The sequence below is a fragment of the Fukomys damarensis genome, unplaced genomic scaffold (assembly GCF_012274545.1).
Source record: "Fukomys damarensis isolate Sample0158 unplaced genomic scaffold, DMR_v1.0_HiC HiC_scaffold_39, whole genome shotgun sequence".
NCBI classification, from domain to species: Eukaryota; Metazoa; Chordata; class Mammalia; order Rodentia; family Bathyergidae; genus Fukomys; species Fukomys damarensis.
Genome location: NW_022900951.1, coordinates 108,564,639 through 108,583,740, shown reverse-complemented (window position 1 = coordinate 108,583,740; position 19,102 = coordinate 108,564,639). Strand labels below are relative to the sequence as shown.

The window sequence follows — 19,102 nt, the reverse complement described above, 5'->3', positions numbered from 1 at the left end:
ACAAGCTGTTCCTTAAAATCCGGTTCAGCCCTAAAATGTTTCAATTGTGGGAATCAAATTATCTTAGTGGGCTGTTTCAGAACAACAGTGTGATTATTGAGCCTAATCTTCCCTTCCTCTTTTGAAGGTCACAAATGGAGCACTCTCTGGAGGCAGATAGGCAAGAGAATTCTCTCCTCCCAGCTTCTTGCCTATTCTAAGGGTAGCTGTTTGGCACTAAAACCCTTGCCTCCATATATGTGCATATGGGTTGTTCAAAGGAAACAGGATTCCAACAGAGTGAGGAAGGGGGTTGCAGTGCTGACTGCAATGGTGGGAGCACTTGGCTGGGCCCCCACCATGGTGGTCTGTGTTCAGCTTCATTAATTTTGCCTTCAACATATTCAGGAAATGGTTTGTTAAAAAAATAAAATTTGTATACGGAATTTTAAGATACTTTGTGCATGATAAAATGATGCAGATTCTACCCAATTTTATAAAGACAATTTCACCAAAGAAAGAGGGAAATTCACCATGGTATATGGATATCTAGCTAATTAATATTCAATATATATTGATGTTGATGCCTTTTTCACTCTTTTCAGGGTTTTCCTACTTTTAACAGGTCTGTGATGGCTGCAAGAACCAACCACCCATAATGTCTATGATTTGCAATTCTAAAATCAGTGTTACTTCTTTTGAGAAGCCATGTCTATGAACGCATATTATGGTAGGGCAACATCATCAACAGGATTTTTCATTTAATACATGATCATTAAAATGAAATCACAGTATTTTTCTTCATAAAACAAACCATCTGTGTGGTGTGTTAGCAATACAACTATGTAGTCTGGAAGATCGGTGAGATTGTGTATTTGAAAGGGTAATCCAATTATAATTGTACTTGAGAGAGGGTATTTTGGGTTTTTTTGCCCTATAACTCCAAATGTATTTGAAGAAGCAAGCCATTCTGCAAGCAGCTGTTTTTGTTAAGATACTGTGACTGACAAAGAGTAGTTTTCAGCTTCCTACAGTCCTTTTCTTATTTTGATGGATGGTAGAGCTTTCTCATGAACATAAAAAGTACTTTTCACAGGTTTTTCTACCACCAAGTGCATGGGAAGTTGTGTTATCTGACAGAATCTGACTCTCGTAATTCTCAAGACATAGGTGGGATTTGAATCACTACAATGCTACTTTTTTCTCTTAGTCAAAGGCTTTGTGTTCATTTGTGAAAAGCTTGAAAGTAGGAAAAAGGCAATAGATTGAATTTGGGAGGTTTTATAAATGCTCTGCAACTTTTTCCTTTGTCTGTTATCAACTTTTTGATGCAGATGTAGTTCCAAAATGTCATTGGCCATTTCCTTCCCCTGCTGCTTTTTGGCTGCATTTTCAAAGGCAGTAAATGGGAAAAGGGAACTGGAAGATTCATAAGTGTAGGATCACTTATTTCAGTGGAGGACTACTTTCCTATTGAATCACTTGCTATTTTTTTTAACTTAACACAGTAAAAAACCGAATGAGAATGACATTATTTTTTAAGACTATAAAGAAACTGTGAAAGAGGGACTCCGAAGCTAGCATAAATGAGCCTTTTCTACAGTCTTTTAAATATTTTAATTTTGTGTATATGGAAGGTTCGGGGAGAGTATTTACATGATTTACAAATCTTGGATACATGGTGCAGTTTGGGGGACATAGCCTGCTCAGCCAAATGATGGCAGATGTCATAGGTATGACATATGTAGAGTCCTTCATGACATAGTTCTAATACTTTGTACTAGTATGTGGAAAATATGACCCTATGATGAGATTGAAAAAAGGAGGGCTTAGGGCACCATTCCCTTGCTAGGGTAGTATGAAGAATTTTTTTTTCAGGTCTAGGACAGTTTGTGGTGTGTTACAGATTTAGTGTGATAGAGTATCATCTCCTCTTCCCCTTGTGTTACTTAGCTGGCCTAGGGAAAGCATTGGAATCTTTGTACTTGCAGTCCCTGGTTTTCAAAAGGACAAGAATCTCAGGTGATTACCTGCTCTGCTGGGCGAGTCCCTTCCCCATCCAGCCACGCTTTAAGGTCTTTATCTCCTGAAAAGATGAAAAAAGCAAGTCTTAGCAAATGTCTGAACCAAATTTTGGTCCCCCTGAAATGTCAGTTAAAGTATCTTGGCCTATAACTAAATTTGGGTCTCTTGAGGAATGCACGTGCTACCTAGTGGAGGTTTGTTATCACCAAGTGTTGTGCATATAAATACATTATTGTATTCTAAAGTTATTTTCAAAAAGCACCATGTTCTTAGTGTTCTTCTCTTGTATTCCATAGATAACATACATATTAAATTACTGGGTCTCCTCATCTATCGTACTGATAGAAAATGCAGATTTTTTATATTGTATGCTTTGTTTAATGTAAGCAGCAGTTTCTGGTAAGGTAGCTTCGCTATGCATTTGCATTGTTATAGAATTAAATTGTGGATTCTGTGATTCAAAAGAAAATGATTTATAAATCAAGTAAAATCTCATAACTAAGATGAATAAGTTTCTTGAAATCTCATGCTACCTCATATTCCATACTTTAGTTTTATAGCTCAACTTGATGTAATTTGTAAAGTGCAATTTTTTTCTGTTTCTGTGTACTGATTTTGCTTTGTAAAAAAATCTCATTAGTTTCCCAAGAAAATGCTTAAGAATAGCTGCTACATTTAAGGGACAGTAACAAGAAAGCAAAAAGTTGTGTTCATTTTTTTCCTATGGGACAGTTTTAAAAAAAACTGCCAGATACGGTATGCTTGCTCCCTCTCTTCTCTTTTTCTGATTGCGTTAATGTAATTGACATTAAAACTCTCTAAATTATTACAAACAGTGAAATACCAATTATTATTTTTCTTTATTTTTAAAGCTAATCTGTTGTTTGGAATTCTTGAATATGAAACAATCCTTTTATAGGGGAATTTTTAGTTTGTTGTTTTTGTTGGATTTTTTTGTTTGCCTTCTGTGGTTGTGTGCACCAATTGTTTAAACAAAGCTACCTGGGTGGCTTTGCAGTCCTACTCAACAGCTGACTAATTTCTTTTCTCACTGCTGCTGTATAACTGCCCCAAAACATAGGAATTGGCATAATGGCCCGGAGTGTGAATATGTAGCACGATGAAAGCTAGGCAGAGGAGAAGGAAGGTCAGCAGTAGGTATTTAGACCTTTTAAGTGGGCAAGATCTCCCTCTGCAGCTGCAAATGGTCATGAAAAGGACTGAAATTCAGAAGAGAGATCAGAGTAGAGATAGAGATTTAACATCTGAACAATTACAGGGCGGATGAATTTGAAACAGCCTCACTTCTCCAAGGTAAAGAGATGAGAGAAGAGAGCAAAGGATTTAAACTTGAGCCTTGTGGAAATCTTTAATGTTATTGTGTGGGATGAGGAGGAGGAAGCCCAAAGTTAGAAGTATAAAGTAGTATGCCTGATGGTAGAAGTCACTGTGTGCCACACCTCTGGACAAGTGAATTTTGAGCCAGATAACCTGTTATGTGGGTGGAGGGTGGAGGATCTAGGCACTGAAATCCCTGTAACAGTCATTCTACATGATATGAAAAATGTGAAATAAAGCTTATGTTTTTGGTAGGTGTACATTCATGGGGAAAAGACTCCCACTTTTGTGATTTTTTTTTTTTTTGCACATGCAGATTTCTTTAAATGAGCTGGAATTACAACTAGGTTACTTATATGAATTCAAGAGGTTTAAGTTAATACCATTCTCAATTCTTGCTACCTATAAATTCTTCCTTTTCAAGGAATTACAAAGACATAAAGGTACATTGAAATGTTCAGTTTTGTAAATCATTTTTAATTTAATTAATCAATTGAAGCCAATTGTGATGTTACCAGCAATCCCAGCACTTTGGGAAAATGAAGCAGAAGGATTGCAAGCATAAATCTTACCTGGGCAATTTCATGAGATGCTGTCTTAAATAAAATAAAAGGGACTGGGCTTGTAGCTCAGTGGTAAAGCAACCCATTGAGCTACAACTGAATTCAATCCGCAGTACCACAAAAATGAATGCATGAATGAGTAAATAAATAAATGAATGGATGGGAGAGAAAAGAGAAAAATGACAGTGTATCTTTTAATTTCCAAACTAAATTTTAGGCTATACTCAGGTTCTTATCAAGGGAAGTAAAACAATAGAATCTCCTGGTCTGAATGATTGAATATGTTTAAACAGGTACAGAGGGTGCAGTTGAATAGGACATAAAACTTCAAACATTCTACAGCACAGTAGGGTGGCTATGATTGACAACAATTAACTGTATATTTCAATGTAGCTAAATGATGAATGTTTAAGGTGATAGACCAATTACCCTAATCTGATCATTGCACATTGTATCCATGCATGAAAATGTCACTGTAGTCCATGTATATGTACAATTATGTCATGAATTTTTTAAACATTTTTAAATTAATGACCCCCCCCAAATAAAAGACAGCAGTTGCTGTGCATTTGGGTTTTCAGTGAAATTATAGGAATGCTTTCATAGCCGGATAACTAAATATGAAAACATGGTTGCAGAAACCATTTAGGAATTGTGGTAGACCTAATCTCAATGACATCATCATTATCTGCTGTTTGTGGTGCTTATGATTTGAACACAATATGAGATGATATGATTTTATAGTAAGAACTAGTCCAGTGACATTATTTGCTACCTTATAATAAACCATGTTAGCATTTAGGTGATACCAAGGATATGTTTGATTCCACTGAATTTATGTTATCCTATCATTTTGAACGTGCTTAAATCATTATGAAAACATTCAGAGTTATGAGGATCCTGTACTTGGTCTCAAGTATCTAAATAACTAAAGGCCATTGCCTCTGGATTCGGAAAAACAACTTGGCTGCCGGACATAGGAATTCATTATTGGTTAGCAAATGTCAGTGGATCTCAGGATTTCTCACATTCTATAGGTTGGGGGAAAAGCTTTGGGGCCTAGATCACCCCAATTAATGGAAATCAACAAATCTATATATATTTTTGTTTTAATGTTGAAATAGGATCTCACTATGTAGTTCAGGCTGGCTTTGGATTAGTGCTGGCTTTGAATTCATGGTGATCCTCCTGCCTCAGCCTCTGCAGTTCTGGGATTACAGGCATGCCCCACCACACCTGGCAACATTTATGTATTTATGTGTGCATGGTTATTAAATACCTTCCCTGAATGCTCTTGATTAATGACTTAACCGTTTGCTCTGACTATCACTCTGACTATCCCAAGGGTTGCTCGGGCAAGTATCATTTAAACCAGTCAATAGACTTGATAAAATTGTCATTTTTATATTTCCTGTTATATTATCCAATAAAAATTAATGAAAAATGAAATTTTTGGTCATCCTATATTTAAATAATTGGTCCAGTAAGAGGTTAATTGTACATTTGGCGAAATCTGGGTCTTACTTAATTTAAGCATGCATGGATTTACAGCTCACATTGATTTATTCAATTTTGTAATTTTTATTTAAATTTTATGATATACTAGTCCTAATATTTTCTGTTATGAATGTAAATTTGGTGCATGTGAAAGTAGTGCAGAATAGTAAAGATGAGGTCAGGAAAAAGACCAAATGGCTCTAATTTACTCCTAGTCTTGTCACTTTTTAGCTGAATGTCCTTAGGCAAGTCACTTAGCCTCTTTTAGTCTCCGTTTTCTCACTTGCATGAAGGTTATAAGAGTATCAATTTTACAGGGTTGTTATGGAGCTTAAATGAACTAATTCATTTAAAGGGCTTGTGACAGTTAGATGACAGGCCCATGATAAGAGCCTAATGAGTAAGCTCTTGTATTCTTACTCATCTCTGCTCTTTAGAAACGCTAAATGAAAATTTGGCTTATTTTTTGCTATTAGGGTCGGTGTACTCGAGAGAACTGCAAGTACCTTCACCCTCCTCCACACTTAAAGACTCAGCTGGAGATTAATGGACGTAACAATCTGATTCAACAGAAAACTGCAGCAGTCATGTTCGCTCAGCAGATGCAGCTCATGCTCCAGAACGCTCAGATGTCATCCCTTGTAAGTGACAGCCATGTCTTTGAAAATTGCCAGTGTGTTCAGGGGTGGGGGGGTATTTTGTTATGTTTTGCTTTTGCACTGCTGGGGACCAAACCCAGGGCCTCCCACATGCTAGGCAAATGCACCCCATTGGGCTATACACCGAGACCTGGGTTTTTAATTAAAAGCATATTTATCTACATTGGAATAACCTTGCAAAGCCTTGGGGAAGCTAGTTACTACAGGATTTAGGACACAGTTCATGTGTTAATTGACCCTTCAGAGCTGTGCTAGTGAAGGCAGCAATCAGCTGGTTGGACTGAAACCCTGGTTACATTTATTCATGAGTTCAGTTTCTGGAAGAATATTAATAAAGGAGCAAGAGCACTTTAAGATGAGGAGAAGGTTTGGCTCTTATTGGAAGTCTTTGGATTTCAGGACATTAACTTCAACAGAATTCTCTGTTATAGGATAGGTTTGTTGTTGCTTTGTACTAAACTTTTTATTTTAAAATAAGTTTTATTAGAAATATTCCAAAAGCTGTAGAGTTCCCATATTACCCCTCACTCCGTTTCCCCCACTGCTTTTTGTTTGTTTTTGCCATGCTGGGGATCAAATTCAGGGCCTTCCTTGTGCTAGGGAGATGGTCTACCAAGGATCTATACCCACAGACCTCCCTTACTGTCTACAGATTCTATTACCGTGATTTATCAGAACCGAGAAACTGACATTCACATATTACTATTAACTTGAGTTTACTCAGACTTCAGAAGGTTTTCTGTTAGTATGCCCTTTCTGTTCAGTGCCAAATCCAGGGTGCCACAGTAGGTTTATTTGAATTTTCTCCCCTCACTTTGGTCTGTGACTATTTCTCAGTTTCCTACTTCCCATGACCTTAACATTATTGAAGAACACTGGCTGGGTATTTGATGGGGGTTGCACCATAATCTAGCAGCAGAGTTTCTGTTTGCAGAAATTCATGAAGTTATGGTATCATTCTAGACAAGTGTCTAGTATTCTTGTATATCTGTGAGTTTAAATGGATCATTTGAAAAGTGATTAAGTTGTAGCTATTGATACTGTCCATTGAGAATTCATCTTGTCCTGGTACTTTAAAATGTAAAGTTACATTCTGGACTGACACATCGCAGAATTGAAAACTGTCCCTTTTCTGCCACCATTTTTCAGGTCTCAAATTTGGCATTCTAATTCCAGCTAGCGTTCTTCATTTAAACTATTAACAAGATAGATTTGAAAGAGCTATACTAACTTCACCTGTTGCCATTTCATCAATGACTAGGTAATAAACTCAATGAAAGCTAAAAGTTTTATATGGCATTTAGATGCAATGGAAACACAAGAGTCAAATAACCTATTCTCTGCAAACATAAACACAACAGCTGGTGGGAGCAGTGATAAGTCACTAAAGTTTTGTACCATGATGCTCTTTTTCCAGAATATTTAGACAGATTTACTTAAAATAAATAGATTTCATGTCCTTTGTTGTTTTTAGTTTTCCAAAAATATTTGCCTTGGAACTCAGTACTGATTAATTACATTGCTAAATTAGTTTGATGTCACCAGTGGGCTTGTCAGAGAGCCCCTTTGACCTTCAGTAATATACATATATAATATATATATATATATAATATACGTATCTAATATATATTCAGTAATACTTTTTATATGGTCACATTCCTCGTTGAATTCCTTGAGTTTCACATGCTGGAAGATCACAGCTTCTCCCTATTTGTAAAGGAATATGGAAGAAAAGACTTCTAGATACTGAGAATAATAGGAACAAAACCACCGAGAAGTGGACATGTTTATGTCCAGAAAATGTAAGCACATGGAAAATAAACCGAGAGAGCTTTTACTTTTCCCACACTTTCTTAAGGTATAGTTGACAAATAAAGTATATATATTTAAGGTGTACAGTGTGATAATGTGAGGTATGTATACGTTATAAAATGAGATAATATGGATTAACCTGGAGAACTTTCTGCTATAAGTGAAATAGAACAAATAGAGAAAAATACTGAATGATCTTAAATATATGTAGAATATTAAGTTGAACTCACAGGGACACAGAACAGAAGGGTGGTTGTTAGGGGGTAAAGGGATGTTATCCAATGGTGACTATAACAAAAGAGCATTTAATTCACCATTACTACTCTCAGCCTCTCATTAGATGGCTCAGTTTCAAACAGAGGAAGGAATAGGAGCATGGCTTTATTGTCAAATACCTGAGCGGAGGCTACCCTATCATGCTAGAGCATAAATCTTTTCAAAGTTCAAGTGCCAACTTCAGGGCACCACCCAAATGCCCTGTCTCGGTGAGTCAGAGAGTGAGCAGGCATGTCTAACTACGGCCTGTGAGTTGGGCATACCTGGCTTGCCTGGGCCCCACTGAAAGAAGAGGAATTGTCTTGAGCTGCACAGAAATTATATGATAGAGTTAATGCACATAAGTAACAAAATATTGTTTGTTTTAAGAATATTTTTGTTATACTACTAAAGTAGAAGTGAAGAAGAAAGTCAAGAATCTACTTTCTGTTCAGGTTCTGCTAGAGTCTCTCCAGGCCAAGTCATAGTCCTGTGTGTGTTACTGATCCTGCTGGATCACACTGGGAGTGGCTTTTTTAGAATCCAATAAGAAATTCATTGAGTTTTCTAGCCTCTTGGCTTGTGCTTTCTTATTCAATTCTAAATGCTTTAACAGAATGACTTTCCTTTTCTTTTCTACAGTGAGGGTAATTTCAGATTGTGGAAAATGACTGATAGGACTCACAGGAGTACGCTTTGTTTTATGGCATGTCACAAGATACATGGCATTACTTAGAACACTCCAGGGAGCAATTAGAAATTGCCTCTCTGTCTCGTAGATTATTTAACAATAGCTGTTGTGATGTCATAAACTGATAAAAGATTAATTTCTGCAAGTATTCATATAGAAATCTAACCCTGAGTTCTTGATGTGCTTCCCCTCTGTGACCCAGAAACCTGCTTCATAGGTGTGTTTTAATTGAGCTAGTGTGAGCAGTTTTTTTCCATTAAGATTATTGGTTCATTTAAAGCAAACAATACAGTTACATTTATCATTTTAAGTGGCATTTATCAGTCTGATCTGGAAGAAATCTATTATGGGTCCTGATATTGATATTATTATAGAAAAAAATGGAATCAAAGAAGAATGTATAGTTTTATTTATCTTCCCTGGTACTCACTCTCCTATAAACAACTACAGTACAGTATATCTTTTCATCATTGCACTCAGCAATAATCGGATACTTGTTCTTAGTATCATCAAGCTTTTGTTTAAAATATTTCTAGTCCTTGTATTTCTATGCTTGCACATTAAGACCCATTTGTATCACTGGCTTGAACTTCAGGTCTTTCCAGATAGCATACTTTGGTCTGTTTCTAGGATACCAGAAGAGCACATCTGCCTTCGCAAAATTGAATATGGTTTGCTTATTATAAGCCTCTAGATAAAAGGAATGTCAACCTAAATGGTAGCTAGAGAACAAATTCTGTTCAGTGTGACTGAACAATGAATAAAAGCCACACCTAGTCACCTAGTAAATTTTGGTAGAATGCTTGCTGTAGCAAGTTTATTCACTGTATTTAACAGGTCTGTTTTGACATTTGCTAGTATAAAATTCTACCTCTGAAAGCTTCTTGTTGGCCTTATTAAGGAAATTTAGCAAGTGAAACAAAGGAAGCGACTTCACAGTATTTTTCAGAGACTATTGCTGATAGCTACATATGTATGTATATGTGTGTTCAAGAACCCCCCTTTGAACAGTTGGAGGCAAGCATGAATATTATAGAGGAATGTTAGGAAAAGTAGACACACAATTACTCTCAAGAACTACTAACAATTTTCACTTTTGCAACTAGGAATTTTAGTTGGGGGAAAAGGAGTTTAACTTCTGGGTATGACTTCATATTATAAAGTGTATATATATTGTTATAACTCCATTAAATGTTTTTATTTAGACAGTCTGCCTCTCTAGACCTGTCCATGTCTGGGAAATTTCTTTGGTTTCTCTCTTTGAATGTGGTGGTTCATATGGGCACAGATCCGGAGATATAGGTGAATTTGACCCAGTAAATTATATTCACCTGATGATTATACAGAAGGTGTTGGCTCGGCACATCTGAAGTTGTCCTGTGGTGTGCCAAGCCCTCTGGTTTGGCTATTTATTTTTCAAGGCTTTCATTCCTTGGGCAAGTTCATGGAGTCCAAACCATAAAGACTATAAACAAAGAAAGTTTTCACCCCATGGTTTTACTTTTTCTCATCATTTGATATATGTCTGGACACTGGCCTACTTCTCTGTACATCACTTTTCTTATTCTATTTACCAAACATATTTCTAAGAAATAGGATTATACATGTAGCTCACATTAGTATAGTAGGCAATGAAAGTGATGTAACAGCTCAGAACCACAAGAAAAAAACAGGAAGTTCCCATAGATAGGAGGGATTATACTATGTAATTAGTTATGTACTAGTAAACATCATTATTTTAGAGTACAGCATTTTAATGTTTACCTAAATAAAAGCTAGAAAGTTGTATATTTGTGAAAATTTGGACCAGAATAATTTTAAGAGAAAAGAAATAAAACTAGAAAATTTTTTTCTCTCACTGAGTTTATTGGTACATTTTAGGTATACAGTACAGTTACATTCATCATTGCGATCTTGTACCTTTACATGACAGGTCTTGGTTCTCATTTTTTCCCCATAACTCTACTCTCCCTTCACCGCCTCCTCCCTTCCCAATTTATAAAAAGTTTATTTCCATTTTTTCATGTTTTTCTTTTGCCTTATTTTAATTTTTGAAAATAAGTAATTAAGTGAGGTATCATTTGAAACCAAGATTACAATTTCCTCATTTTCTTCAACAAAAAAAGCAAAATATTTTGCTTTTTTTTTTTTTTTCTTTTTGGTACCAGGGATCGAACTCCGGTCCTTGCACTTGCAAGGCAGGCGTTCGCACCTCTGAGCTAAATCCCTGACCCTGCATTTTTATATTAGAGTTACAATTTTTTAGCTCACAGAAATTGCATCAACTGATATTTTTATGATAGAGAAAATAGTTATTGTCATGGTCCTTCTTTTACAAGTTACATGGAAAATGTGGGTCATATATTTTGTAATTTTTAAGGGAAAGGGAAATGCAGGAACCACCTGATCCCTGTGTATGAGAACCCCCACCCCACCCCCGGCTGCTCTGAAACTTAAGAAAGAGGTGGGCAGATCCAGGATTGCACATGGGGAATTTAATGAAAGAAGTGTGGCACAGGGCAGCAGCAAGACCAGCTGGATCTCTGCAACTTGACTCAGAAGGAAGATGTATTTATATTGGTTAGAAGCAAAATGACTTCATCCTAGCCAGCATGTACCTGGTTTTTTCTTAAGCTTTTATCAAAAAGTCAGCACATTCCTGATGCCAGTGTCCAGTTGTGAAGCTCCACATACTATTCTAATGATTTTGTCTGTTTCTAGTGGGCTGAAAAAGTATGCAGGCAAGACCAGTAGGGACACAGAAGTTAGGACTGATGGCTACAGTGAATACGTACATCCCCTGTCCCAGCTTACTGGTCTTATAGTCAGTACAGAAATAATAGTGTTTTAGTGGTGGTTCTGCAGCAAGCTTTTCAGTTTAGCTGCTCGTGGAATGAAAAATAATGGGTTTTTACAGATTTGAATCCATATGGTGACTTTATTCTGTAAAGTGATTTTTGCACAGTGTTCTGATACAGGCATATAATTATAAGGTTAATGCATTCCTAATTGTCATCCTCATGTGAAGTTCAGCATTGAGTGAAGCTGACCAAATACATCACAAAAGTGTCCGGCGGGCTACTATGCTGTGAGCCCCAAATTTCATCTGGATTTTATTAGATGTTGTAAAAGATAAGACTTTACTTTTGCATAGCAACTAAAGCTTATATTATTTATTCACTCAACAAGCATTGTTCCCTGAAGTGGACTTACCTTGAGGATTGTGAAAATGCAGGGTTTCTTATATGTGTGGTCTTCCAAGTCTCTGAGAGGAGCCCTAGAAATGGCTTTAAGAGGTGTTTGTAAAATTCACAAAACATATTCTTATGTTCTTTGTCCTAAGAGCTCCCCTCTCCCACACAGGGGCCTAATCTGCAGCCCCTACAGATCCTGGATTCACTCCTTAATGTTACTAGTGCAAAGCAGAGTACTCATTCAGGTACTTTCCTGTGCCTGTGTATGTCACACAGCTTAAAGTTGTTTTACATTAAAGTAAACTAAATCTACTAGCAGTAGGTTGGCTGCCTTTCCCCAGCTCTGTTAATAGGCAGTGTGAAAAGTGTTTGTTTCAAAAGGTAAATGAAAATGCTACACTTTTGTACCCAAACTACAGATAACATGTTTTATAGTGCCTGTTTCTATGCATGGTACCAAATCTCGATATTCTCCCTTCATCTTCCCCTATGCATGCCCATGGGATGAATGAAATGTAGTCTCCTCTTGGCCCATTCCATGTTCTCCTCTGGAGCTGCTTAGTTCAGGCTACAACCTGGTATTAAGGAGACCATGTGGGTGCATGAGCTGCAGTATTCATGGTCATAGCCTAAGCTACCAACCAGCTACCTCAAAATTGCTTGCTGTGATTGGGAATTTGGAAGTTTGGATGAATGTGTGCAAATCATTTTCTCTGATGGAGAATAAACATAACAGCAGTAAACAAAGCCAACACTTGACAGTCTTATCTATGAAGAATTTTTTTTCTAATACCAACCCTTCTCAAATAGGTAGATGTGGTCTAGTACTTTGTCATGAGGGGGCTTCCAGGAGATGTTGTGCAAAAACCTGTGGTTGCCCCATCACCTGGGCATCTTAAAGTTATCCCCCTAACATTCCTACTTTGCCTTAATGGGCTTTAATGATTTGTTCATATTCATTTGAATCTTTCTTTACGCAGTCTTTTCTCTTGAACTACGCAGTAGACACTAGTCATATTAATAATCCCTTTACAAGATCCCAGTAATGAATGTAACTGTACTGTATACCTAGAATGTACCAATAAACTCAATAAAAAGAAAAAAAAATCCCCATGTCCCCTGGAGCCAAGCAATTTGTGATAAGAAGTTACATATCTTACCACTGATCTCACTTGTATATGGAGTCTGAGAAAGCTGTTCCAATGGGTGTGAGGAATGGAACCATGGTTACTAGCGACTGTGGAGGGAACAAGAGATAGGGAATGAGGACAGAGCTTAGTCATGGGTTGGGTGCGAATTTATGATTAGATAGGATAAATAATTGTTGAAGTTCCATCACATTGTAGGGTGACCATAGCCAATGATGAAATAATGTATATTTCAAAATAGCTAGAAAATTGGATTTCACATGCTCTCACCACAAAGAAACGATCATTAAGATTAATGCTATCTAATTTCTCTGGTTTGATTATTAAATAATACATGCATGTATCACATAAATATTACATAATATATAACATTTACAAATAATACACCATTATGTAATATATTCTTGTATTACAAAGGTGTATTTTCTATACAGGTGGCACATAATTGTAACCATAAATATATATACAATTATGTGTCAATGCTAAAATTTTTTAAATAAAATTTTAAAACAAGTGACATTTTTATATACAGAATCATGAATCTGTTTTTCAAAATGCCATTTAAGTGAATTAACATGTTTAGTATTCATAAATAATTGTTAACTGATCCTGGATTTTATTGAGGTAAGTACAAATAGATCTACTTTGTTGGTGAGACCATGATTGATTTAGCATAATAATGAAAAAGTTTAATTTCATTATACTAGTTCATTCAACAACCTGGTTTAAGTAAAACGTTAGCATCCATAATATGCATGTAGACATTTATTTAAAGCATAGTTTTGACTTTTGTCTTTTCTAATTTTTAAATTTACATATAATATTTGTACACGTTTATGAGGTACAGTACAATAATTTGATACATGTGTAGAATGTGTAAAGATCAAATCAGGATAGTTGGCATTTCTGTCTCAAAGCTTTATCATTTCTATGTGTTGGAAACCTTGGGATGCTTCTACTGCTTTTGATATGCATCAGAAATCGTTGTAGACTATATTCAAGTCATTATAACAAGATACCTGCACTCCCATGTTTGTCGCAGCACTATTCACAATAGTCAGGATACTAAATCAGTCAAGGTATCCAGAAATGGAGGAATGAATAAAGAGGCAAGGAATTTTATTGATTATTATTCCAAGATGCTTCAGAATCCTTTAAGACCAATATATGATTTGCTCCTAAATTTTTGTAGAATTCCAACTATTACCTCCTCAGTGTTACTCATTGCCCAGTGATGTATAAACAGTTAAGATCCCTAAAAGAACACTTCAGTGAATAGTTCAGTATTAGTTCATAAAGCCAGGCTTCTTTAATTTGTGGAATCTTACCAAAAATATTAAACTCACATCAGCAGATTTGTGTCTAATTAGTGCTTTACTGTGTAAATCAAAATATTTTTAATTTTTTGAATCCGCTAGCACAGTGAACTTTTCTGTAAATGGCTAGAGTGTAAATATTTTAGGCTGTGTGGGACAAGGGGCAAAGTTGAGGATATTATATAGGTCCTGATTCAAGAAAGAAAATAAATCGCCACAATTTCTGGCAATAGAGGTCTACTAAAGAGCACAGTGCAGATATGGAAGGAATTTCATATAATTTCCATGTGTTATTAAATTTTATAATTCTTGGAATATTCTTCAACCATTTAAAACTGTAAAGCAAGGTTGCCGCCACACAAAAAAAACATAGGCCAGGATGGATTTGAAAAGAGGTGCCTGGTTTTTGGATCCTTATTCTGTTAGCTTCGTAATCAATACATAGTCTGTAACCGTGATCCACAGATGAGTGTCATGGAGCCCTTAACCCTGAAGTCAGCACACAATGTTTTGTGCATACATGGGTTTTTCAGTAGATAGGACTGCAGCTTTTATCTGACTCTCAGAGAAGTCTCAGACTTAAAAAATTGGGAGCTACTGGAGGCGACTATTTCATTAATTTTCAGGAGGCATTTCCTGAATACTTGCTGATTCCTAGACACTGTGCTAGTCCCTGGGAACACAGGACAATTCCTGTCACAGGAGGTAATACTCATAGAGACACTGTGTGTGTGTAGGGGGGCATGTTCATAAAATCTGTTGTCTCCACCATTTTGTTTTACCTCTGGTTTTAGGAGGAATAGTCTTCTCACATTTTCAAATATTTAGTAAATAAATTAGACTCAGATTTAAATATCTGAAACATATTTAAGTGTCCAGACTATATTAGCCTATAAAGACACATCAGATTCAATGTACTATAAGAACCTTTTTCTCTTAGGGCTGAGAGGTGTACCTCAGCAGTGGAGCCTTTGATTAGCATGCACAAAGCCCTATGTTCAATCCTAAGTCCCCCCGCCAATTTTTTCTTTAAGAATAAGGATTAGCCTACATTTAGGTTTATGTTAGCTCAGCTAACATTAAGGCCTGTGATATATAGGTAGAAGCGGAATTAAGTCGCGTATTAAAACTGAATGTGTGAGCTTGCAGGCTGCTCAACTTAACCCATAGCTGTTAATCAAAGCTAAGCCCTGCAATGCTCAAATTCATGAAATGGAGTAGTAACCCTAGGGCAGAGGTGGTGGTGAGAAAACAGAAATGCCTATTTGAAAATAAACGAGCAGCTCAGGAGTTCCTGCCTCTACCGCAGGGCTGTGAATGGAAGAACTTGCTGCTTCTCAATAAACGTAGTATAAAATGAAATTTATACCCAAGGAGGAAAGAGTCAGAAAAGCTATGCTACTAATTTTGAAATCTAAAGATAGCACAATAGAGTTTGTGATGAAATCTTTAAAGGATCTAAACATTTTCAGCGAGCTTCTTATATTTTGTGTATAGACTGATTATTTGCGACTTCTTTTGTATATGCTTAGAGCTCATAACACACCTAAGTAGGTTAAAATATATTCCAAGGAAAGCAGAAGTGAATCAGGAGAATTTTTCTGGTGAGTGAGGCCTGCAAAGAAGAAAAAATTACAGAATGAATTCAGAATACTATTTTAAAAAGCATTTCGTATGTATACTTTTGGCCTAAAAATAAATTGAGCATTAATTAAATTAATATTAGTTTGTTGGTAATTGATAGCTGTTTAATAGCAGTTTAATCTGGAAAATCCACTCATTTCCTAGTCTTTGTTACAATTCAGTAGTTAATGGTTGCAATAATGGTATTTTGTCTGTTTTGTAATGGCAAAAGCAAAAAGTACCCAAGAGAATGGAGTGGCCGCTTCACTGAGAAAGTTACCACAAAACCCCAAAAGAAAACAAAAACTATTGTGTGGTTTAAGGAGTTCTTGCCCTCCCAGATTCTTGCTGATTTAGACATGATCATGAATCATTGAATTAATGTGGTCTGCCTTGTTGCCAAAGCGTGCCTGGGTGGTTGTTTCCAAGAGATGTTTTTTTCTCGTTAAATAAAATAATGTCATGTTAGCTAATTGCTGGAGCTTCACATCTCATTTAATGAGAAGTTTAACGGATCCTTAGAGCCCTTTATATCACAAGATCTCGTTGGACAGAGTCAGCCCTAAGCTATTTATCCAGGAACCTTAACAAACACATGCACACACACACACACACACACACACACACACACACACACAAACACTACCTCTTCTTTCCTGGCAGTAGGAGTTGCCCTTTTCCTCCTAAGCTCTAGGCCACCATGTATTCTTAGCTCAACCTGGTGACTCCTACCTGTTCTTTGGAGACAATTTTTTTAAGGCTTCTTAATGTGCCAATCAGCTAATTTGATAAATTCACCCAAGATAATGTGTTAATGGGAGAGTGCTTCCATCTAAACAAAATGTAGCTTATAACAGGAGCTTCCTGACAAATGCAGTGCTGGTTAAGCTTCAAGTAAGTGTGGACCATGTGGCAGAGAGAATCTATTGCCCCCTCCAGATTCCACAGCTTTCTATTCTTTGTATTCAGAACTGTTCCTATTAATGTGATTTTAGCAAGTGTGGGCACAGCTTGGCAATGCAATAGATTCACGATTACTTTGTAGCTGAAGAATTAGAAAACAAGAAAGAACACATGTGATTAGTAATACACAATGAGACAGTTCTGATTACATAACAGCTACTGTATTTAATCACTATTGGAAATATACAGCATTTAATCAGATGTGTTCATTAAACTGTTAAATTTTATTTTTAAAACTTACTGAGTATATCTGTCAGCCAGTCATTCACTAGGTATTGGCTACTATAAGCAGATAAGGAAGCTATCAAAGAAATTATAACCACACCGAGAAAGAAAGATATGCGTAGAAGAAACTGAAAAGCAGTACAATAAAGAGGTCACTTATGCAGTTACAGATAATAAAGGCACGGTGTATATACAACTCTGAATCCAAGACTTTTAAAGATATGAAAACCAGTAATCACTATGCATTTCTACAGCTTTTCTTTGCAAGTTATGTTCTAGTTTATGTTCCATATTATCCTTGCTATCTTATCTCTTCGTGCCTAATAGGGATTCTTGTAGCACTTTTTGGGCCTGTTCTTGAACTGCATCATCTGACCCACTAGATCAAGACAAACTAGGCAAGCCCTATTCATTTGTGAAACAGGGCCTCTAGTTTAAAAAAAAACACAACAAAATACAACATCTACTCCAATCATATTTTAGGCACATGGCAAGAAATTGTTTAAGCACATACTTTTTTTTAAGGTCTGCTTTTCTTTTTCATCTCCTGGCTGTCTTCCATAAATGTTGGTAGACCACAAAAAGAAGCAAGGCCAGTGTTTGGTAATAGTACAGGTGGGGCCTATTGTAGGACAGTCAGTCTTTGAATTAAGCAGACAGATGGGGGAAAGTGTGGAAGGAAGGAGGTCTTCAGGAGTACCTGAAGTCCACCTGCAAAGGCCATGCCTGTATGAGGAGATGGGAGATTATATATATGCTGTCACTGGTGGTATAGTTTTTAGGTTTTAAAAAAGGAAGTATTAGAGAAAATCCATTTGGAGCACTCAGATTTAATCTGGCAACTTCATGACTGTTGAAATCATATCATTTTCTTTATCAGCCAATAAATAGTACTTGAAGAGATTTGTTGGTTTATAAACAACTTCTATGTGGTGATTAAGTCAATCTGAAGAAACAGTTTTGATACAGCTCAGGAAATTCTGGTATTTCTGAAAGAATGCCTTCTTGTGTAATAAGAATCTGTTTACCTCTAACATCTTTTTTTCCCTCTCTTCTTTTAATCATGCAGTCTATTCCTGTGACTCCACCACTTACAGCTAATCCTACCGTGGCTTTCAGTCCATATGTATCTCATACTGGGATGAGCCTGGTTCCAGCTGAATTTGTACAAAATACACCTGTTCTGATTTCTGGTAATCCACCTGTCCCACTGACAGGAGTTCCTGGTCCAAAGCTGATGCGGTCAGATAAACTGGAGGTATTTGTTAGATAGATATTTGTGAAATGGATATTAAACATTATGCATAAAGTAACATTTCTAGAATGCAGTGTATTAAATGTTTTAAATAAGTATACCCCAGTTATTTAGCTTATGGAGTATAATCTTAGAAAACATATTTTAAACATTTTACTACTGCAGTTGTACCTTGTTATAAAGCATCAATTTAGTTGCATAAAAGATCCAACAATGCTTTATAAGTGTACCCAGCCACAGACCACGTGACATTAAATCTGGGTGGGGATGTTCCGTGTACACTGGTTCCAAGACTACAAAATAGGATTACTTTGTTAGTGAGACTCTACTTGCTAGAGTAGTAAGCTGGAGAAAAAAATCAAATCTAACTCTGAAAATTACAGACTATAAAGTTATATGAATGCAGACTTCAATCTCATAGTGTCTAAGCCTCTTTCTCTGCTTTAAGAATGAGGTACTATGGGCCGGAGATTCAGCTCAGTGGTTCCAGTGCCTACTTCACAAGCACAATAGACCTGAGTTCAATCCTAGGTACAAAAAAAAAAAAAAAAAAAAAAAA

At 36.4% G+C, this 19,102-nt stretch overlaps 1 protein-coding gene across 2 annotated transcripts in view; it reads left to right on the top strand.

Moving 5' to 3' along the window:
* The window catches only part of Mbnl3 (muscleblind like splicing regulator 3), a 58,640-nt gene that overhangs the window by 23,588 nt on the left and 15,950 nt on the right, over positions 1-19,102 (top strand). For both annotated transcript variants that reach the window (XM_010614303.3, XM_010614304.3), the window contains exons 2-3: positions 5,879-6,043; positions 18,358-18,546. In XM_010614303.3, the coding sequence (XP_010612605.1) occupies positions 5,879-6,043; positions 18,358-18,546 (354 nt within the window). The remainder of the gene's footprint in view (positions 1-5,878; positions 6,044-18,357; positions 18,547-19,102) is intronic.